Source organism: Chrysemys picta, chromosome 1 (genome assembly GCF_011386835.1).
Source record: "Chrysemys picta bellii isolate R12L10 chromosome 1, ASM1138683v2, whole genome shotgun sequence".
Taxonomy (NCBI): Eukaryota; Metazoa; Chordata; order Testudines; family Emydidae; genus Chrysemys; species Chrysemys picta.
In genome coordinates this window covers 155393626-155416934 of record NC_088791.1, presented here as the reverse complement: position 1 = coordinate 155416934, position 23309 = coordinate 155393626, and the positions used below count along the sequence as shown (strand labels likewise).

At 41.2% G+C, this 23309-nt stretch overlaps 1 protein-coding gene across 3 annotated transcripts in view; it reads right to left on the bottom strand.

Moving 5' to 3' along the window:
- The window catches only part of NME7 (NME/NM23 family member 7), a 200517-nt gene that overhangs the window by 157612 nt on the left and 19596 nt on the right, over positions 1-23309 (bottom strand). For 2 of the 3 annotated variants that reach the window (XM_042852905.2, XM_065587289.1), the window contains exons 2-3: positions 1256-1328; positions 452-559 (exon numbers count right to left, since the gene is read on the bottom strand). In XM_042852905.2, coding sequence (XP_042708839.1) covers positions 452-559; positions 1256-1328 — 181 coding nt within the window. The remainder of the gene's footprint in view (positions 1-451; positions 560-1255; positions 1329-23309) is intronic. The other variant, XM_024099605.3, reaches the window with a different exon arrangement.

The window sequence follows — 23309 nt, the reverse complement described above, 5'->3', positions numbered from 1 at the left end:
ACATTTGCGTCTGTGTCAAGTTATCATCAAGTACTGACAAGCTGTCAAAATGCAGAACTGTGTGGCTGTTGGGTGTGCTAAGAGCTAAGATGATTAAAAACACTTTGGAAATTTTCAGTTTATAGACCAAATATTTCTATACAGTTAACCTAATTTCACCAGCATTTGCAGGAAAGGTTATTGTCACCCCGGGCCTATTAGGACAATTCTCTCTGGATACATTTTCAAATGTTGGCAACTGTGCAAGCTTTACAAAATAAATCAATAAATAAGGAGGTTAGTCCCTAGATTCCCCTGAGTTTGTTTAATTTTAGAAACAGAGCAAACAAATTTTAAAAATCTCTTTACATTTACCATTTCCAAATTAAAACCATACTATGGGCTGTGGCTTACCAACTTCCAAACGGTGTAGCTGAAAAATATGCTTATGATAATATAAAAAAGTTTTTACCATTTCAACGGAACCATCTTTCGGATAATACAAGAGTTCGTAACGTCGAAAGAGTGAAGCATTCGGGTCATACCATTCTGCAATGAAAGCAAATCTGTCGTCTTGACTCTGGAAAAGAAGGGTTAGAAGGCTATGATAGGAATCGTACACAGAATCATTGCATTACATTTATTTCCCAAATGAAAACACACTCGTGAACATGCTTCAGCATTGTGAATAAGAGCACTACTATCTGCTCACCAAGGGTGACAGCATCGTTTAACTTCTGAATCGACTTTGATCTCAAAGGAAGCCTCTACAAAATGTGGAGTTGGCCTTTTAAATAAGTATGATCAAAACATATGGTTCTAGTCTTGCCTAAACTACAAAAATCAATCATGTTGAGGGGTCCAGTTAAAACACAGCTACTGTTAAAATTCAGTTCAGTCCCACCTACAATGCATGATGGAACAGTTAGGGAGGCAGCTTCAGCCTCTCAATTTTCTGAGGTCAAACTCATCTGAGCCTGCCACCTTGCCCACTTTCAATTGCTATAAAATGTTTATCTGCTCATAGCTAACCACAGAACCTTTCCAAATTTCACAACATGTCCCAAAAGGAAAATAGATCCCTCTCTTGGTGGTGGTGACAATGAATGACATCTTTTAATACAAAGATAAGTTCACTCAGGCTGGGGCAATAGGAGTGTAATTTGTAAATTAATCTCCTACTAGTTGTAAGAGGCCTGTGCACCTCAGCCTCATCTATAATAAATTTGCTCTGAGTGGGCAGGGATAGCCAGGTTGCAACATGACTGAAACTAACCAAATTTAGCTGGATGTGCGGGACTTCATCACTGCTCTCAATCTTATCCATTTGAGCCCTTGGATCCAAGGCACTGGAGAAAGGAAAAGAGTCTTGAAGGTTTTCCAGAACATAGGTAGACCTCAGCTTTGAGATGTTAGCACTAGATGATTTTCAGAGGTGGCAATGACTGTCCCTCTAGCACCTATGGCATCTGACTGGCTCGATGTGGCAGCCTCACCAAAAGTGGCTCCAGAAGGATGCCTTAGATTGGATCTAGCATTGAGGGTTTGATTTGCTCACTGAGGAGGTTTAGAAGTGAAAGACCCTCCTTCATTAAGAAGGCTTGGAGCCAGGTTTGTATATCTATACTGACTCAGGGTGTGAAAAGTCTGACAGCAAATCAGGAGAATGGGCAAGAAGAATGGCATTGCCAGGCACATGAGGCACTAGCTGTGCACAGACTCCAGAAAAAAGGAAGGTCACAATGCACACCTCAAACCTTGGCCTGTGGGTTTGCTGTAAAGCCCAGAACAAAGCCAATGCCCGTTTGAGATTCAAACTGTACAATGATATGGGAAGAGTCTCAAAAGAACCCAAACTACCTAAAAACCTAACTACCAAGAACTATTCACAGAGAAAAAATTGGCAAGAAGTCTGGCTGAAAACCAAATTCCAGAGACAGAAAGGTTCCTATGTCTATAGCTGGCTGCCAAAAGGAAAAAACTGAGGTGCTTTGGATTGCACGGACATTTTATAACCTCAGCTCTGAATGTTTAGTACTGTGAAAGGGCAATCGGGAATACCAAAGGGTGCTGCTTTCTAAAAGTTTCAAAAGTTCTGGTGCTGGTGGACACATGCTACAAGTGGAAATATGCAGAGGCCACCCTAAGGTAAGTGGTAACACTTCACCACAACTGTTTACCAGTTCTGTAGTCCAACAATGGTAATAAGATGAAAGTTTGCTACTATCGGGGGCATTAAAGGAAATAACAGAGAAATCTGCAGGCATTTCATATGCTTCTTCAAATGATTATCGTATTTTTACTTCAAAAATAAAGTATTTTTTACAAACATTTAGAATTGTAGGGGGTGTTGGATGCTGTTTGATTAGTTATACAGCTTCAATTCAACACTGCTAGAGACAGGCCTCAATTAAAACCCTGATAGCTATACACCACTGATCCATGTAGGTCTAGATTCTGGGGCTCAACCATTGCTCTCTAACATGACAAATCAAAACCCTGGACCTAAATGCTTCCAAACTCTGTGCATAATTGTATAAGAACATTGTAACTCAGTCCAAGCTCTGAACAGTGCAAACATTTACAATAAACAGAAATTCAGAATTACAATAAACTGATTTTTTCCCCCAAGTAATCATCCCCACCCCCGCCCCGATCCCACCCTTTTTGAGCTTTCTACATCAATAAGAAGCAACAGGTCTACTGTTGCTCAGTTAGTTGATACTGGTAAAAGAACATGTCCTTTAAATAGTCAGCACGCTGAGACAGCTGATGGTATTGAAAGAAAGTAGCCTAGTGCAAGTCATTTCCCAGTGCTGAAGAATGTGTTATGTATTGTGTCATGGCTCAGATTACATCCGGCCTCCAGAGGAAAGCTCTTCCTAGTCAACTGGTTTAACAAAAAACAAGTGCTTCTAAATTGCCAAGATAAGAGGATGGGTAACTGAATGTCATTACCATCTGATGTGTGTCCGTAGTCCCTGTGAAATAAGTAGTCAGTCTTACTCTGGTTCCAAGGGGACAGATGTCCATTAACTGCCTCCCTCATTTGCATTCTCAGTAGAAAAGACAAGACCCGCACTCCTCTCTCACCCTTAGAGTAGTCCCTCTACTTTAAGGCTGAGGCATGTTAGCAGGACAATGCATAGAGGAAAGCTTGCACACACTGCCACTGCTCATGTGATTCTCGCTCCATGGGACAGAGGTCTCCAACTCCAAGGCTGTCCACCCTGCACTTCTCACTCCCCCACAGGCTCATTTGTGTTTTCCTTTTGACAGCCCTACACCTTTGTTTTTAATGTTTCATTTAGTTCATCACTATTCCTTTTTGGCCTCTACTTCTGGGAAAGGGGGGGGGCATATTACCGCCCTAGAAAGTGCAAACGGGCCATCCCCTTTGCTTTTATACACTTTTTGAAGTCTAACATACATATATCATATAAAAGATTAAGATTTTCAAGTTGGCACTAAGTACGACTTAACTTTCAAATTTTGGAAAACAGTGGCACTTCAGTTGTGTCAAACACTGCCCGCTAAGCAGTGGATCAGAACAAATGCACATCAGCTTCTAGAGCAGTGCAGAAGCATGAAGGGTCTGGTTCTGCTCCTACTTAAGTCAAGGATAAATTGTCCCAAGAGGAAGGTCATTAGACTGGTGCATGTGGGCCAGAAACTATCAGCATTGAATAAAACGGTCACTGGTAGGCAATTTGCTGCATTATTCTTTCCCCTCCTGCTCCCAAGACAGCATGATGTCTAATTCTACTAAGTATAGATACTGAAAATACAATCCAGACAATAAAGCTAGCACTTTAGAAGCTGGCCAGTGGCAGCATATGTAGAGCTAGACACACAAAAAACATTACTAGGGTCTAACGCAGCGTCTCTCAAATGTGGCCACCGTGGCCGTATGAGGCCACCAGGGGCTTTTTTTGTGTGGCCACAGCCTCCTGGGCTGTGATTGTGGGGGGAGGAGACAAAGTAGCAGCCATTCCTGCTCCCTGTTGCTCCTGGATGCACTGCCTTGGTGTTGACACCTGGGGCACAATGTGGAAGGACTAGGCAGCCAGTGAGTTCCCACCTTCCCAGGGGTGGCAGGCTCAGCTTCAGGCTCGAACCCTGAGCTCCAGCTGTGCAGTGGCAGGCCCCAGGCTCCAGACCCCCACTTGTCACCCTACCCCCATCCAGGGCTTAAATTTGTCCCCAGGCTTAGCAGGGCTGAGTAAATCTGCTGTGAAAAGTGATACTTGTATGTTTGTTAATATCACTTTTCACAGCAGACTTCCTAGCTAGCAATAAATAAATTACAATGATTTGGATGTGTATATGTGCATATTTTTGTTTTTCCTAAAGCTAATTAACTAGTTTAGGAAAAAGTGGGAGAGTGGCCACCAGCAGGATTTGGTGGCTGCACTCTGAGGCCACCAAAAATTTGTCCTGAGAACCCCTGATCTAAGGCCTCAATTCAGCAAGCCATTTAAGCAGCGGGTTAAATCCCAGGGAATTCAATGGGATTTAAAGACGAACCTCAGCACTTTACTGAACCAGGTCCTAATATGAGAAGCAATGGGAAAGAATAAGATAAAGAAGAAGAATTCCGCAATTTAAGTACAATATTGAGCTTTGCAGCTTTGTTTCCAAAAACATATGAGTGTAGTATTGTAGATCGTAGTATTGTAGACCATGTTGTCTAACAGATAGAGCCCTGGCCTGGGACTCAGGAGACCTGAATTCTGTTCCCAGCTCTGACACTGGCTGCTGAGTGACCTTGAGCACTCATCTCACGTATCTATGACTCAATTTCCCCATCTGGAAAATGGGGTTAATGGTAAAGTACTTTTTGCTCTACTGATGAAAAGTGCCATATAAGAACTGGATATTATTTATTAACCTTTTAACACTCTGTAGTGATGCTGGAAAGAAAACAAATTAAATTGCTTGAGTTATTTGCCTAGCAGTGACTAATATTGCAAAGCACGACGAGTCACTTTATAGTTTAGGTTGCAGTGGATTCCCATGTGGCCTTCTTTGAATGTACTTTACTATGTTGTTTTAATTCTTAAACAAACAGTGCCAGTTTTTACAGATGAATAATTATCTATGAATAAGAACAAATAGTAGTCACATGGTTGTTAATCAGATCCTTCTTTGTATTAATACTGCACATAGCTGTATTTTTCATTGCTACGGGTCTGTAAAATAAATTAGTCACAAGAGATATGCTGCCAATTTGCATTTTAATACAACCCTGAACATTTCCAGCTCAAGTTTCCTCAGGCAAATGAATTTTTAACAAGAAAATAAAAAAATATATACATTTTTCATTATAGTCATCAGCATCTTCATGGGAAAGTTGAGCAAATAAACTTTTTGCCTGGACTGGTCAATTTAAATGAGAATTCTGCAAGCCATTTCAACATGATATTGATTTTAAAGTACCTCAAGTAAATTGTATAAGATTTTGCACAAGTTGTCTATTAATTATTTAGATTTATTATTCAGCAGATATTGCAGGCCATCATTGGTTGTTCAGCTGAATGGCAAAAATGACTATTCCTCAGCATGCACCTTTAACACGGTGCCCCTGGCAAGGTAAAAATATGTAATTTTGGTTTGAGAAAAAAAAAAAAGCATGAGCACTCCCTCACAAAAGAGACTCATTTACAAGTTTAGGAAGCACAGGGTAGAGAACAACTTGAAAGAATTAACATTATTTTAAGAATAGGAAACAGTAAGAGCTAACAACGCCCGAAAATAACAAAATGGAAATAACGAAGCTTTATCAGCGATGAGGATTACAATTGCTTCTGAGCATTCTACACATAAAATTGTCATGATGAAGAAATATTTTTAAAAGGCTGAGGACCCAAACCAGGAGACGACAATAGTTCATACAAAACAAACAGTCAAATCTAATTTAAAACAGATTAAGTTTATGGGCAGATAAAAATGTTTCAGGACAATTTATTGTCAAGCTAAGAAATGAGGTACCAAAAATAACCACGGAAGTTTGGGAAAGGAGCACAATGCACATACAAACTGAAAATCAACACACGACTGAGCCTGTAGCTATATGAAAATCATTTGCATAATATCAGATGTACAATGGCAAATAAGATTGAGTACAGTCATGACAGGAATTAATTTATGTAATGTGATTGATGTAATGTTAGCTACTTTCAGTTGTCATCGTAGTATTACCAAATCCAAGCATTCAAAAATCGTGAGCCAAGCCCCAAAAATTATAAGATTATTAAAATATATTTTGGGTTATTTTTCTTTGGTTTCTGGTTTTTAAGTCTTGAGGGTTCATGTTTTCAAGCTTCTCTCTCTGCAACCAGGAGGGCTAGAATTTTTTTTTTTAAATGAAAGCTGACTCCAGGAACAGGGTCTTTAAGAAAAAAAAACAAATATTACAATACTTGCAAATAACATCATGAGAATTAGCAACTTTGCCACTGTTCCCTAGAATATTCATTTATTTTTGCAGTTAACTAAGGGCTGGTGTATGATTGAAGATATTAAACAGAACAATGATTTAGATAATGGCATAGAGTACACTTCTAAAGTTTGCGGACAATACCTAGCTGAGAGGGGTTACAAGTGCTTTGGAGGATAGGATTAAAATTCAAAATGATCTGAACTAACTGGAGAAAAGCTCTAAAGTAAATAGGATGAAATTCAATAAGGACAAATGCAAAGGACTCCACTTAGGAAAGAACAATCAGTTGCACACATACAAAATGGGAAATGACTGCCTAGGAAGGAGTACTGCAGAAAGCGATTTGGGGGTCATAGTGAATCACAAGCTAAATATGAATCAATAGTGTAACACTATTGCAAAAAAACTAAGCAAACATCATTCTGGGATGTATTAGCAGGAGTGTTGTAAGCCAGACATGAAAAGTAATTCTTTCGCTCTACTCCGGGCACTGCGCTTATTAGGCCTCAACTGGAGTATTGTGTCCAGTTCTGGGCGTCACATTTCAGGAAGGATGTGGACAAACTAGAGAAAGTCCAGAGAAGAGCAACAAAAATTATTAAAGGTCTAGAAACCATGATCTATGAAAAAAATGGGATTTGTTTAGTCTGGAGCAGAGAAGAGAAGATATGATAAAAGTTTTCAAGTACATAATAGGCTGTTACAAGGAGGAGGGACCAAAATTGTTCTCCTTAACCGCTGAGGATAGGACAAGAAGCAAGGGCTTAAATTGCAGCAAGGGCAGTTTAGGTTGGACATTAGAAAAAACTTGCTATCAGGGTAGTTAAGCCCTGGAATAAATTGCCTAGGGAGGTTGTGGAATCTCCATCATTGGAGTTTTTCAAGATTAGACAAACACCTGTCAGGGATGGTTCAGATCAGTGGCTCTCAACAAGTGCAGACTACTGTACCCCTTTCAGGAGTCTGATTTGTCTTGCATACCTCCAAGTTTCACCTCACCCAAAAACTACTTGCTTACAAAATCAGACAAAAATACAGAAGTGTCACAGCACACTATTACTGAAAAATTGCTTACTTTCTAATTTTTCCCCATATAATTATAAAATAAGTCAATTGGAATATACATATTGTGCTTACATTTCAGTGTACAGACACTCCCTGACTTACGCAAGTGTTCTGTTCCAGAACACCTTCGTTTGCGTAAGTCAGGAACGTATACCCGACAATTACGCAAAAAAACAAAAACAAAAACAGCTTGCATAACCCGGGGAGCGTCTGTATAGTGTAGAGAGTAGTATAAACAAGTCATTGTCCATACGCAATTTTAGTTTGTACTGATTTCACTAGTGCATTTTATGGAGCTTGTTATAAAACTAGGCAAACATCAGTTGATGTACTCCCCTGGAAGAGATCTGTGTACCCCCAGGGATACGTGTACCTCTGGTTGAGAATCACTGGTCTAGAGAATACTTAGTCCTGCCATGAGTGCAGGGGACTGGACTAGATGACCTCTTGAGGTCCATTCCAGTTCTATGATTCTATGATTGTTCTGAAGACTGAAATCCTCTATCTACAGAGCAAGTACAGCATGGGCAATCTGCTCCGCAACAGTCCCATCAATGTGCTTCATGCCCTTACATGGATGAGACCCTGTAGAGATGATAGGAGTGTCCATTATTCATAGCCAATCCTTGGCTTCTGTCAGGAGTCCCAAAAAGGGGGTCAACTGTTATGTGAACACTTGTCCCAAAGGGATTAGACAGAAACCACCGTCAATTTATTTCACACAGGCCTCCAAACTTCTAACAGATAGCAGTAACTTTAAGTCATTACTGATCTGGGTTAGATTTGACTTGGTGTCCTATACACGAAAGGTTTCACAGCTCTTAACCAATCCCCAAAGCCATGCAGTCTTCCTATGAAATATTTTAAAATGATTTAGGCAAAAGGCAACATCAATTAGTTGTGAACAGTTCAGGTAAAAACTATTCAGGTAACCTTAAATATGTCTCTCTAATTCTCAAAACAAATTCTCACTTTTTTTTAGCCCTTTCAATAATTCCTGCTCCACATTCCACATACACCATTGCAAAAAAAAATATATAACAACATCTGCTACCACCCTTTTCTAATTCACCAGTGAAACCCAATGGTACAATGACGACTAGTACTCATGATTTTTCCATCAGTGAAACCCTGTTATAGTTATGACAACAAAATTGTGTAGGTGCTTTACAATTGCATACTAATAGTTTTAGGTTCTCTATATCTATCTATTAAGGTACTTATATTGCCCTCTCCCCATAATATCCAAAGGCCTTTCAAAGGAAAAATCCTGGCCCTATTGAAGTCAATGGAAGTTTTGCCACTGACCTCAATGGTGCCAGGATTTCACCCATGGTATTTAAAAAGACAAAGAAAAAGATTTCTTTCTTCCCAGTCTGTAGGAAAAATTGCTTGTTTAGTTGATAGGTTTTGCTTGTTTATATTTATGTACGTGTATGTGTGAGTGAGTGGATGGGTTTGTTGTGCGACTGTGTGCACACATGTTGAATTTATTGAGGGAAAGCTAAATTAAAAATATGAATCTTGCATTTAGTTCTCAAAGTGATGAAGCTGATGGTCATTGTTAGCTTGAGTGGGACTAACTTTCATAGTCTAGGTTCAGGGCTTGTGATAGTTCTGTTTCTTGCACTGACTGGTTGAAAGTCTCATTGTCCCAGTGAAACACAATTATCATGGAAGCTCACGGTCACAGACAGAAAGAGGTAGTGAGGACCAATCCCAAAGAGAGCTTTCCAGATTAGGATAGGGCTCTGCATTCACTGTAAAGCCAGTACAGAGAGTTGAGTACCAGGAGGTTATGTTCACAATGGGCCACAATCTTGTAGCCAGTCAGGGGGAAAGATGCGTTCCTTGCCATCATGGCCATTTGGGTATCCAGCAGCATTGCTGTGTCCAAAATGATGCCACGGCTGTGGATTGTTGTTTTGCTCCAAGAGCACATATGATCCATAATGGGGGACGTTACATCGGAGGCAGGTTCCACAAAAGCACTTAATTCTTTATACCAGCATCACCTCAGTATTTCTTGGTTTCCTCTTTATGAGTAACACTACTTTACAGATCCTATTCACCTTTACCTTGTGCCCAGTTATTGCATGGGACAGAATGGGATAGATTTTGGTTTCAAAAACATCAATGCAAATACAGAATAACTTAATTGGCCCAACAGGTATAACATTGCATTTGCAAAGGCAAAGTAAACAAATTCATTACCACTGGATGTCATTTTTATTATATTTTGTCCATCTAGAATACCTGAAAAACAAAGCTCTCAAACTTTTATTACATTAATACATTATACCTCACAACACCGCTGGGATGTATTATACCCATTTTATAGATGGAGAAACTGAGGCCCAAAGAGGTTAAGCGCTTGGTCCAACTGTCACTGGGAATAGTATCAGGCCTTAAGTGACCTATACAGGGACACACAGCAAGTCAGTGGTAGAGCTGGGAACAGAAATCAGGTCTCCTGATTCATAATCTCCTGCATTCTTTGGAGCCCCTTATTAAAATTTCACCACCAAACTGAGTAGAAAGGAGGGGTGATTTTTCCAACCTGTGATGGAATTGATTCCTCTCAGACTAGTGTTAAATCATCTCTGGGAGGAATGATTTATCCCTGGGGCTCTCAAACCCACTGACGGACAGCATTTTTTTGCCTTTGGAATGTGCCACAATGCCCCAAGTAACAGATAATTTTCCACATGACGATACTTCAAACCACCACATGCACTTCAAGTTCCAAAAGCTGAGCTCTCAGCTATATCATCAACATACTCAATATATTTTTCAGGCACCATATAAAAACATTTCTAAGTGTGCTTACTAGATGCTATTGCTCCTCTCCTTTATTAGGCTGTAACAATAAGAAATGTTCTTTCAAAATGTGAAAAACAAAATACTGGAGTCCCCAGTCCCTAATCCCTGTTTCCTGAAGGCACATGCACTCCTGGGCTTATCACAGGCTAACAGGGGAAAAATGCGTACAATCCCCTTCTTATAATATTGACAGTACATCATTGCTTCTAAGCTCTTATCTTTTACATCCCTTGCTCTTTATCCATTAAACAGACAATTCTGTCCCATCAGCAAATATAAGGTTACTGTTTCTTGTCCTGATGGTTTATAGATCACACACAATATAATGCTTTGAGCAATAACCTTTGTGATACACAACTGCATTGGTGGGAACAGTTATCTCTACTTTCGCTACTTATCAGTCTCCGTGTACTATGACCCCTTCAATTCCGGCTTAGGCAACTCTCTCATGTGGGACACTATTAGTAGGTTTCTCAATATTGGAAAGTGTGCAGTACTATATACTGCTGCAGTGAGTGTATCTTACGGTTTTAATACATTTCCATTCTCTTTTCAGTTCATATTGGTTACCAGGAACTTCACCTTGTGTGAAATATTTGACACCAGTCCATCATCTCTTCTACCTATATTTACCAGTTTGGCAGTCAAGAGTGTACTATTAGGTTATAAGAGAGTAATTTTTGTCTGTTGCTCCCCATACCCCCTTATCCAGTCATCTTCAAATAGGGGCAACGTTAAAAGGAATCAAAAGGCTTGATTTAACTCTCATTGAAGCAATGGAAAGATTCCCATAGACTTCAGTGGAAACTGGATTAGGTCCAAAATCTCCATTTTAATGTTCTGATGACTGTATTTCTTTTACTCTCTGCTGTGGGAAAGCCCTGAGCATAAAAGCACAGACATAGAAATCAACTGCTTCTAGGAAACTGCTATGTGCAAAAGCAGCACCAGAAGAGCAGGGGACAAGTCTCCCACTGGAGAAATGTTTTATTTTTTAAATGAAGAGAAATTCAATTCCCAAACACAAAGTTTCATACCTTTATAAATAGTATAAACAATTTGCAATTAAGGGAATGTTCCCTTTTGCAATTACCTTACCATGACATATAATCATCAATACAGTATTTCAAACTTGACTTGAATAATGTGTCAGTGGAGCCTGACCTTTTCAAAATTATACTGCCTAAATATGTGATGAGATGAGAAGCTCCAGGATGTGGAATTTTGCCTGTAGCACACCCAAACAGTTTTTAAAACAATATTTGGCACAGACACATGCAATCTCAAATTGCTCATTCACAGTGGGATATCCTTGCTGTCGTTACTAATTTAATGTTCAATCTTGACTGATCTTGGAACATAGCTAATACACACGGAAAAAACTGCTGAAGGGGGCTTCCTGGAATCCACTTGTTAAACTTCTTCCAACAAATTGAAGGGAAGGTTTCCTCACCTCTGATGGAATTCCTACCCTAGTCCCCAAGCTATGCCAGAGAACTTGTTCTTGGGGTAAAACAAAAATACTTCAGAAGAGCAGTACTATTGCCTTTGAAATAGATGAGATTGTATCTTTGCCCTTTGATACTTTTCTTCCTCCTTTAATTTCCCCTGGGAAGATACCCCTAGGCTCCCCTAAAAGGTCTCCACTCACTTTCTCCTTTTCAATGTACACAAAGTAAGGATCATGCTACATGTACACCAAGTATATATTGATAGTGTATTTCAGGAACAAAACAAACACTTCCAGAAAATATAAGTCTGTCATGTCCTGTTACCTCCTTCCTCGGCAATAGTTATTAAAGAGTATTTGTTTAAATAGGATAATAAATTAATAGAATCCTCAGCTCATCACCACTTTTGTCTACAGGATCAGACCCTGTATCAGGCTTGGAAGGATTTCTTTTTTTTATTGGCAGATGTTGGTAAACATCAATTTCACTGCATATACTCAAACCGACAAAAAATATTTCCATCAATAATCTAAAATATACAGATAGGCACAGTAAGGAAAATGCTGCTTGAGAACTTAGAGTAAAAATCCAGTGATTTATACTTTTGAATTAGGCTTGTTAAAAATAGATTAGCAAACCAATAGTGCAACCAGGTATGATTTGTTGATGTAAAGATATTTACTTTGTATATTTTTATCTGTGAAGTTGACAATTTGTATTTTAATGGGTTATACAGCTTTAGCATTTTAAATCTCAGCATCTACTGCCATTAAATCATTGCCTGACACCCCCCATAATTTCCAACAACTGTGAAAACTTAAATCGATAAAAATAGAAAAAATGCTTAAAAGTAAAAATTGATATTACAAATCAAAATCAAACAAAAATAAAAATTGAATGCGGCCAAGCCTACCTATAACAGATCAAAACAGAGAACCTAACCACTTCATAACAACATAAAATCATCATAATAAAAAAGAATGTGCTGTTGTTTTGAACAGAGTTTTAGGTTGAGCATATTATACTACTCTCCAGATAGAAGGCTGAAGTGAAGGACTCTTCCTTGGAAGCATTATTACTCAGTATCAGATTAAATGGATCTTTTTGTGGATGTGTTTTCAGCCGCTAAAAGATGACTAAGTCTTCCTAGTAGAAAAACAAGATGGATGAGGTAATATATTTTATTGCAGTGGCTCTCAACCTTTCCAGACTACTGTACCCTTTTCAGGAGTTTGATTTGTCTTGTGTACCCCCAAGTTTCACCTTATAAAATCAGACATAAAAATAACACTGTTACAGCACATTATTGCAGAAAAATTGCTCACTTTCTCATTTTTACCATATAATTATAAAATAAATCAACTGGAATATAAATATTGTACTTACATTTCAGTGTATGGTATGTAGAGCAGTATAAACAAGTCATTGTCTGTATGAAATTTAAGTTTATACTGACCTCGCTAGTGCTTTTTCTGTAGCCTGTTGTAAAACTAGGCATATACCTAGATGAGTTGATGTACCCCCTGGAAGACCGCTGCATACCTCCAGGGGTATTTGTACCTCTGGTTGAGAACCACTGCTTTATTCGACCAACTTCTGTTGGTGAGAGAGACACGCTTTTGAGCTTACAAAGAGCTCTGAAGAACCCTGAAAGCGTGTCTCTCTCACCAACAGAAGTTGGTCCAAAAAAAAAAAAAAAAAATCCTGTGACCAACACAGCTACAACACTACTGCCTATAAGCCTTCCTGTGAATGACAAAGAACCATTCCTCCAACTGGGAAATCACGAAGTATGAATTCTCTAAAAATGCCCAGTATATTAACCAATTGAAATTGGATCACCTAATGAAACATCTATGAGCCAACTACCAATTCAGATCAGGCCCCTCTTACTACGGTGCTTCAGTGCCAGGAAGAGGAGAAGGTTGCTGACAGACTGCCTACAGCCTCTTGAAGAATGCTCATGACCCAAAGGCAGAGCTAAAACCACCTTCCCCAAACGCAGCATCATTCATGCATACTCTTCCCAAGCATGGCCCAGGAGTAAAGCTCATCCTTCTCCCAGAGGTGCCACGATCACCCTACTAGCAAGACCCACAAGAAATAGCCTTGGACCACTGGAAGCAGAGGTGTTACTAGCCTTTCTCCATGGCTCTTCTCCAGCAGGGAGCCATCTGCCTTGCCTTTTAGTAATGCTGAGCAGGCCAGTCCCACAGTCCCAGCAACAGTAAGCTCAACAGCCTTCTGCCCTCTTGCAGCCAGGTGAAGTGAACTCAAAGGAGACGTGCAACAAGTCAGTGGGAAAGCAAAGGAATAGAACCTGGGAGTGCTAATTCCACTCATTCCCGGCCCTCACTGTTAGACCACACTGACTCTCTACAGGCATTCAAAGGAAATATTAATAAAATATTCATCACATCCCTAGTTCTCATTGCAAAGCCTGAAGTTAAATCTCAACTTTGGATATTCTAATAATTTTTAGAGCAACGCATTACGTCATCATAATCACCATCTCTCTATCTGCAGTATTGCAGGCCCAACACGCACGTTACTTGCTTCATTATTTTGTCGCGTGAAAGAATTTAGGACACTGGACTAAAATATAGGCTTTTAATTGGCTATTAAAGGTGGCCACATTTAACCATAGGTATAGGAGCATTTCCCCCCTGTTTAATGACAAATAGACAAAATAGGACATGAACTTCCCCCTCCCCTCAGCCTGCCCTCCCTTCACCTCTTACAATTCTTGCTGCCTCCTACTGTCACAGATGGAAAAGTTTCTCATCTGCTCTCCTCCTCTAGCCTCCCACTTGCACCAATGATTCCACCCCATCTCCTGATCTCCCCAGCACCCACACTCATTCCCTCTCCAACTCTTCTCCTTAACCTCTCACTCTCTGCTGGCTCCTTCCCTTCACAATACAATATAAGAATGCTTTAATCTCTCCCATCTTAAAAATACCCACCCTTGACCCCACTTTTGCATTTCTAACTACCACCTCATCTCCCCACTCTCCTTCATCTCTAAGCTCATTAAATGTGCTGTTTGGAGCTCCTCTTCTCCAATTCCATCCTATACCTTCTCCAATGACACTTCCAGCCCCTTGCATTCAACTGAAACCACTCTTGCTAAAGTCTCTAATGTCCTCCTCCGAGTTAAAGCTCACACCCGTACTCCATCTTCACCCTCCTTAACTTGTCATCTGCTTTTGACACCATCGACCATTCTTCAAATGTTGTCCTCCCTTGGCTTCTGAGACTCTGTCCTCTCCTGGCTCTCCTACCTCTCTAATTGCTCCTTCAGCATGTGCTTTGGCGGATCGTCCTCAGCCACCTTCCAACCTTCTCTGCATGTTCCATAGGACTCTGTCCTTGATCTCCTTCTTTTCTCATGCTACATCTTGTCTCTGGGTAATCTCATCCAGAAACACAAAGTCAGCCACCATCTCTATGCTGATGATTCACGGAACTACCAATGTCTTCTCTAGACCTGTCTTTTTGGTCCAAACTAAACTCTTGGCCAGTCTCTAACATCTAGTGATGTCTAGCCAGGGCCAGCTCCAGGCACCAGGCACCCAAGCACATGCTTGGAGAGGCACCTGGTAAGGGGCGGCGGCGGCGCGCTCCGGCAGCACGGCGCTCGGCGGGGGGGGGGGGTGGGAGCGGGTTCCGGTGGTGAAGCGCTTGGGGGCGGCACAGGGCGCGGTGCTGGAGGGGGGGGGGTTCGGCGGTGGGGGCGGGCTCCGGCGGCGCGGCGCTCGGCGGGGGCGGGGGGCGGAGCTCTGCAGGGGGCTCAGGGGGCGGCGCTTTTTTTTGCTGCTTGGGGCAGCAAAAAAGTTAGAGCCGGCCCTGTGTCTAGCCATTACTGCACGCCCAACACAGCTAAAACAGCTCATTCTTCCCCCCAAATCACCCCACTACCTTTGTTCTCAATCACTGTGGACACCACCATTTTACCTGTCCCAGCCAGCCCGAGCTAGGGAAACTAATGATCCAGCCAGTGGACCAAATTTGGTGATGAATCGTGGTCACACGCCACCTGAGGCACGTTGCACATATGCTAAGAAGACAGGCCCATAACCTGGATATCGTCTTTGACTCAGGCCTCTCTTTCAAGAGCCTCACATTCGAGGTGTGTCTAAATGTTGCCAATTCTTTTTGCATAACATTTCTAAGATACCACCTTTCGTATCCATCCACACAGCTAAAACTCTCATCATCACAACTCAATTACTGCAACATCCTTCTTTCTGGCCTTGACATACACCATCTTGCCCTGCTCATATCCACTCACAATGCTACTACAAAGATCAGTCTCCTAACCCATTGCTTTGACCATGTCACCTCTCAGTTGAATCTGTCCAGTCTCCCCCTTCTCTACTGTGTCAAAAACAAGCCGCTCGTGTTCACTTTCACATTCTATCCCCACTCAACCTATCATCTTTCATTTGCTACTGAGCTGTTGACTTCCACCTCCAGTCAGCCTTTGATGCCAGCCTCCATCACCCACTTGTTAGATTTTTTTCATTGTTTCCTTGTACTCCCCTATCTGTCTGTATCCATCTGTCATCTCATCTTATGGTAAGGACTTGTCTATACAGAGAATTAGTGCAAGCAGGGGTGGAAATGTATAGCACACTAGCTCCTGCACAGTAACTGGCCATGTGGCCCTTGATACCACACACTAGAAGTTCTGCTGAATGATTTGATCTACTGCTGTTTCAAACAATAGCAAGGTGCACATGGGCGACTTAGTGCATGGAAGGCTAAAGAGCTGTAGATTTACACCTCAGCTTCCCATACATTAAGTCTCCATATAGACATGTCCTTACATTGCAAACTCTTTGGGACAGGGACTGTCTTTCTGTTCTGTGTCTGTTCAGTGTCTAGCACAATGAGTCCTGGTCTATGACTGGGAATCCTAGGCACTACAGTAATGCAAATAATAATAATAAATCATAATAAATGAGGCAATCGGAATCCCAGGTGGCTATCCTACAAAGTTGAAGAGACAGCAAAATTATATAAACTACCAGCACTTGTAATATTATTGAAGATTCTTAAATGGTATGGAAAATAATAAAGCAAAGAATGGAAACAGAACATGTCAAGTTAAGCTACATTACAAAATGCCAATGCACCATCTGGGAATAAGTGTTCCTTTTCTACCCCTGTAGTCAATTTTCAGCAAAAACAAAAAAGAAAGTTAGATTAGTCTTCTGTTGAACATCCTGGTTTGCTAAATAAAATGATTAATCAAAGACAGGAAGTGGGTGTGGGGCCAGGACTCCTGAAGTTTGTTTTCAGCTATTTCACTGATTTGCTGATCAACTGTGGACAAGTCACTTAACATCCCTGTGCCACAGTTTCCCCATCTAAAAGTAGAGATAGTACCTATTCTGTTGGGGTTCTGTACAAATACTTATCCTCGCTCTCTGGAACCCTGAGATGAAAGGCATTACAGATGTGCACAGCCCAATATTTACTACATCTGCTCATTGTTCAAGCATTTTTAAAAACCATATTTGTGCTCTGTTTGGCTGAGGGAGAAGAGGGAAAATAAAGTATCAGAGAAGAGATACTGCACATATACAGTAAGACTGCCAATAGTCAAAAACATTCCTGCCTCCAAGACCAATAAGTTTCTTAGAAAGACACAATCAGATGCTTGCTCAATAAAACAGAGAGGGGCTCTTCTGAGTAAGGCCTGTGTCTTCCGGTGTCTGCATGGTGCCTACTGTTAGGATATAGATATTCAAGCCTGTCTGCAAAGGCCAATACTTTAAGAATTTAGGTGTATTCTTATCACTTAGCTAGTTATAGAGGTATAAAAGAATCAAAATCACTGTCTGTCTGTGTAAGGGCCTTCTCTTACTGTGACAGTCTGAGGCCTTGTTCTTAGGCTAACACCTTCGGCTGAGTAGCAGAGGCCAGTCATAAGCTGGGAAGTTTAGGATCACATCCTCACATTCCAAACTAGTCACACTGAAATAAGGTGCTATTGGGCTGTTAGGAATATCAGGACAGGATTGTATTCCTATCACCTCCACAGAAAGAGAAGAGCCTAGAAGATGTACAAAGGATGCTATCAAACTAAGTTTCCATCTGGCAAGAACTCACTTATCAATAGCTGGGATGTGAAATCCTCATTTCTCTATTGTTCTATCACCGTAGTCTCCACTTCCCTATTGTTTGTCTGTATAATCTCTGTCTGGTTCTGTGATTGTTTCTGTCTGCTGTATAATTAATTTTGTTGGGTGTAAACTAGGGTTACCATATTTCCACAATCAAAAAAGAGGACACTGGGGGGGAGGGGAACCCGCCTTAGCCCCGCCCCCATCCACTCCCTCCCACTTCCCACCCCCTGACTGTCCGCCTCAGAATTCCCCCCCCCACTTCTTGTCCCCTGACTGTCCCCTGTTGAGAACCCCCCACCCTAACTGCCCCCCTAGGACCCTACCTGTCCCCTGACTGCCCTGACCCCTTATCCACTCGCATGGGTGGCAGGGTTGTAGAAATTTTGGTGGTGCCCAGAACCCGCCCCCCACACCTGCCTAAGACTCTGGGAGGGGGGGTTGGGTGGGGGGAGGTGGTCTGGGGTGCAGGTCCTGGTCTGGGGATTAGGGTGCTGGGTGCAGGCTCCAGGCTGGGGCAGGGGGTGGGTGTGCAGGAGGGGGTGAGGGGTGCAGACTCTGGGATGGAGTTTGGGGGTGGGAGGCGGTGCAAAGGGAGGGGGTGCAGGCTTTGGGTGGGAGTTTGAGGGCAGGAGCGGGTGTGGGGGAGGGGGAAGGGGGCTTGGGAGGGAGTTTGGGGATAGGAGGGAGTGCAAGGGTGAGGGTTGTGGGTCTAAGGATGAGGGGTTCATGATGCAGGAGGGGGCTCAGGGATGGAGCAGAGGATTAGGGTGTGGGGGGGGATGAGGGTTGGGGCTGAGGATGAGGGGTTCATGATGCAGGGTGGGGCTCAGGGCTGGGGCAGAGGATTAGGGTGCGGGGGGGTGAGGGGTTTGGGGTGTTGGAGAGGCTCAGGTGGAAGGGCAGGGTAAGGGCAGCCTGTCCTACCATTAGTGGATGGGGGGCACTAGGACCCGGGGGCAGCAGACAGCAGTTGCTGCTGGCTTTGGCAGTACAAGCAGGCAAGGGAGAGGCAGGCAGGGACGGGGGGGACACGTGGAGGGGGGGTGGCAGGTGAAGGCTGGGGACCCATCCAACCCTCCCCCTGCTCCCTGACTGCCCCCCGGAACTCCCCTTACCATGCCCATGTCCACGTGTAGGCAAAACACGCTGCTGGGCTGCAGGTGGGGGGGGAGCAGGGGAGGGGCTCTGGCTGCTGGAGGCCAATGGAAGCAGCTCAATCAGGCCCAGCCACCCAATCAGCAGCCGCACTCTGCATGGAAGGGAGGGAGGGAGACGAGGGGGAAAAATCCCGGACCTTTTAACCTTTTTACCATTTCCTCCCGGCCGGCTATTTAGAGACGCAAAAGCCGGACATGTCCGGGGAAATACGGACGGATGGTAACCCTAGTGTAAACCAATTAAGGTGGTGGGGATATAATTGGTTAAATAATCATGTTACAATATGTTAGGATTGGTTAGTTAAATTTCAGTAAAATGATTGGTTAAGGCAGTGTTTCCCAAACTGTTTTGGCCATGGAACACATTTTAGCCTATTACGGAACACTTATAATATTATTTTGTAGTCATTCTGTTTTCAAATAAAAAATTGTGTTATTTATGCTCAAATATATTTTATTTTATAAAACAAAGCAAAAATACAAATTTAAAATAACAAACTAAATTTCTAACTGGAAAGCGCGTATAAAGTAGTACAAAAATCAAGTGCAAGAGTCAAAATTAAAAGCAGAGTTCTACTTAAAAAAACCTGTTTTTATATATAAACAAACACCAAACAAATTAGATTTTTACTAGGAAAATCTATTTTTATAAACAGAAATACAAATTTGGATTTAATGGGACTGGTGTTTCTGCGTTTTTCTATCACAAATTCGCTTAATATTAGGAATAATGCTGGAAAGTTGAATCCTCATGTCAGGCGCAGCATCAAGTCTATTCCTATATTTGGTTTTTGTTGCAGTAGAACATGAAAATCCCGTCTCATACAAATAAGTTGTAGCACTCAAACTGCACGTTTAGCCACATTAGGGTACTCTTCTATTAGGCTGCTCCAAAAATTATTCAGCGGAAGATCCTTAAACTTTTGTTTCAAATCAGAGTCAGAAATTAAGTCAATTAGGCTTTCATAATTGTGCGCAGTAAAGCCAACTAGTTTGGCTGTAATTACAAACGGATTTTGAACCCAAGCATTATCATCAGTAGTTGTAGGAAAATATTCTAATCAAGAGGCCTGCAAAGCACGTAAGTGCTGTAAAATGGTGCTGGAAACTTCTTCATGGACTGTAGAATTTATTTCAGTCAGAAATTCATGTACTGTAGGGAAGCAGTCGAAGTTATTCTGTTCTACAAAAGATGCCCAGAATTCCAGTTTCTTTTTTAACGACAAAATTTTATCCATTGTAGTAAAAATGGTCACATTCTTTCCTTGCAGTGACAGATTAATTTCATTAAATTTTGCAAAAATATCTGCAAGATACGCAATTCTCATTAGCCATGAGGAATTTGTCAGACAGTCATTAAATTTTCGTCCTGAATTATCTGAAGTGAAGAATACCAGTAGTTCACTACGAAACTCAAAAAGCCTCACAAGCACTTTTCCTCTTTATAGTCACCTCATTTCCTTATGTAAAAGAAGCACTTTGTGCTGGCTACCCATTTCCTCACACAAAATTTTAAATAACCTGGATTGAAGTGGTTGAGATTTGACAAAATTGATAATTTGTACTGCTTCATCGAGCACAATTTTCAGATATGCTGGTATTTTTTTAACTGCAAGTGTTTGTCTGTGTAGAACACAATGGCTCTTAGAGCTTTCTGGTGCCACACTTAAGAGTCACGTTACAGCTCCCTTCATCTTCCTGATCATTGCCTGAGCACCGTCAGTACATACATCAATACATTTTCCCCAACTAATTTCATGCTTTCTGATAAAATTGTTGATGCAGTTGAATATTTCTTCTCCAGTTGTGTTGCTTTGCAGAGATTCACATAAGAGCAGGTCCTCTTCAATAATATTATTAAATCTATATCGGACAAATACTAGTAGCACAGCAAGTCCTGAAACGACAGTGGACTCTTCTAGCTGCAATGAATACTCATGGCAAATTTTCAGTCGGCAAACTAGCTCTTTTTCTATGTCATCGGCAAGATCTTTAATATGGCGTGCAACAGTATTATTTGACAACTGTACAGCATCAATTTTTTTACCAGACTGCTTGCTCAACATGCACATTACAATATCTTTTGTGCAAGGCTTGATAAGCATTTCTCCAATAGTGTGAGCTTCTCCAGCAAGCGCTATATGGTAACTTACTCGATAAGATGCCTCTGCTGCACTTTTGTTGTCTGTTTTAGCAATTTTAATCATCGAAAATTTACAATTTCCAAGTGAGTCACACTTCCTCTTGAAAAAACTCATATCTTTGTCTTTGTATTCAGCATGCTTGGTTTCCAAATGCCTACGAAGTTTAATAGGAACCAATGAACTGTTTGCTAGTATTTTGTTGCACATGACACACTGCGCATCAGGAACATCTTTATTTCCAACACACGTAAAACCGAAAAAGAAATAACTTTCATCATACTTTCGTTTCGGTCTTTTAACACCTGCTTCTTCTTGTTTTTTGATATACTTCGGTGGAAATTCTTTCACCTTGGATAACTCACTAGTACTAACAGATTTTTCGGCAACAAAAGACTGCGATTGTTCATCCTCACTTTGAAGTGTCACAATATTTTGCTCATTTATTTCGGCCACAGTTGGAGTACCAGAAGAACTTGCTTTTCGTTTTAAAGTTCCTTCTTTTAGCCACAAATCCATGGTGATTAGGTTCAGTAACAATATTTAGAAATACTGATTTTTGTCACATTTTGTTTGTCACCAATATTTATATTGTTTCGAGCGAAGCTAGTTTAGTTGTGCTTATCTCACACACAGTAAAGACCTACAGATTTGAAAGTGTTGAGTGAATATGTTATATTCAACATGGTGTAAAGAGAATGGTGTGTGCATACCACCGCAGTTCGCGCAGCCTCGAGCGGAAGGGGTACGACGTCACTAACTGAAACGTGCCTAAAAGGGGTAGACGTTAACATGCTTGCGTGCCACATTCTCTTTACGCCATGATATTCAATATGAGAGCTATCAATAACCAGAAAAAGAGTTTTATGTTAAATTATAGTCATTCAAAAAGAGTTGTAAACTACGCTTCAAATATGCCAAATTTAAAATTTAAAAAAAATTTAAGACCCCTTTTTTTTTTTTAATTATGATTCTTTCACGGAACACCTATTCACATCATGCGGAACACCAGTGTTTCACGGAACACAGTTTGGGAAACACTGGGTTAAGGTATAGCTAAGCAGAACTCAGGTTTTACTATATAGTCTGCAGTCAATCAGGAAGTAAGGGGGGGAATGAGAACAGGGAATGGGGGTGGGGGAATTGGAATCATGTTTCGCTAAGGGGGGGGATGGGAACAGGGACACAGGCAAGGCTCTGTCAGAGCTGGGAAGGGGGACACTGAGGAAGGAAACTGGAATCATGCTCGCTGGAAGTTCACCCCAATAAACATCAAATTGTTTGCACCTTCGGACTTCGGGTATTGTTGCTCTCTGTTCATGCGAGAAGGATCAGGGAAGTGCGAGGGTGAAGGAATAAGCCCTCTAACACCTTCTACACTTCGCATGTTAATAAATAAGAAGGGCAATTACATTATTGCAATTCGAATACGAGTTTAGTCTATAGAAAATAAAGAGTGTTTACATTTCCTTTTATAAAGTCTATGTCTGACCTTCCACAAAGATGCACCTTGGGCAATGGAGGCCCCTATTTGGAAAGGTTAGGATACAGATTGCATCATTTTATCATAGAATAAAATTGCTACCTTATTTTATAATATGCCCATCACTGCGGTTTCTAAGTGCCACCTACTTTCCATTCACATTGAGCAAAGTCTATTTGCATGATTATAATGGTCAATAATCCTAAGTAAATGCACTGCTAAGAGACTTCACCCCACCTTTCTTTATAACTTTTATCTGATAAAGACAGCTATATAAAAAAAATCTACTTACCCACTGCAAGTAATTTCCTGTTCTTTTTCATTTGCTTAAGGGCAAGGAAAATTTCATTCATATTTCTAATGCTGAGGATGTTCAAAAGCCAAGGGCCTGGGTTCTGAATTCTGCATCAACCCCACCTGAATCCAATTCCATACAAATTCTAGAAAGTCATTTGAAACTAAACAAATATTGGCAGACCAATTTTTAACAGATTAAAATCTTAATCATGGGAGTTCAATTAAATGGGCCAAATTTAATCCTGGTATAAGTAGGTGTAACTCCATTGAAGTCAATGGTTTTACACTAGCACCAAATTTGGCTCAGTAAAATTTGGCCTCAACGTTGCTTGTG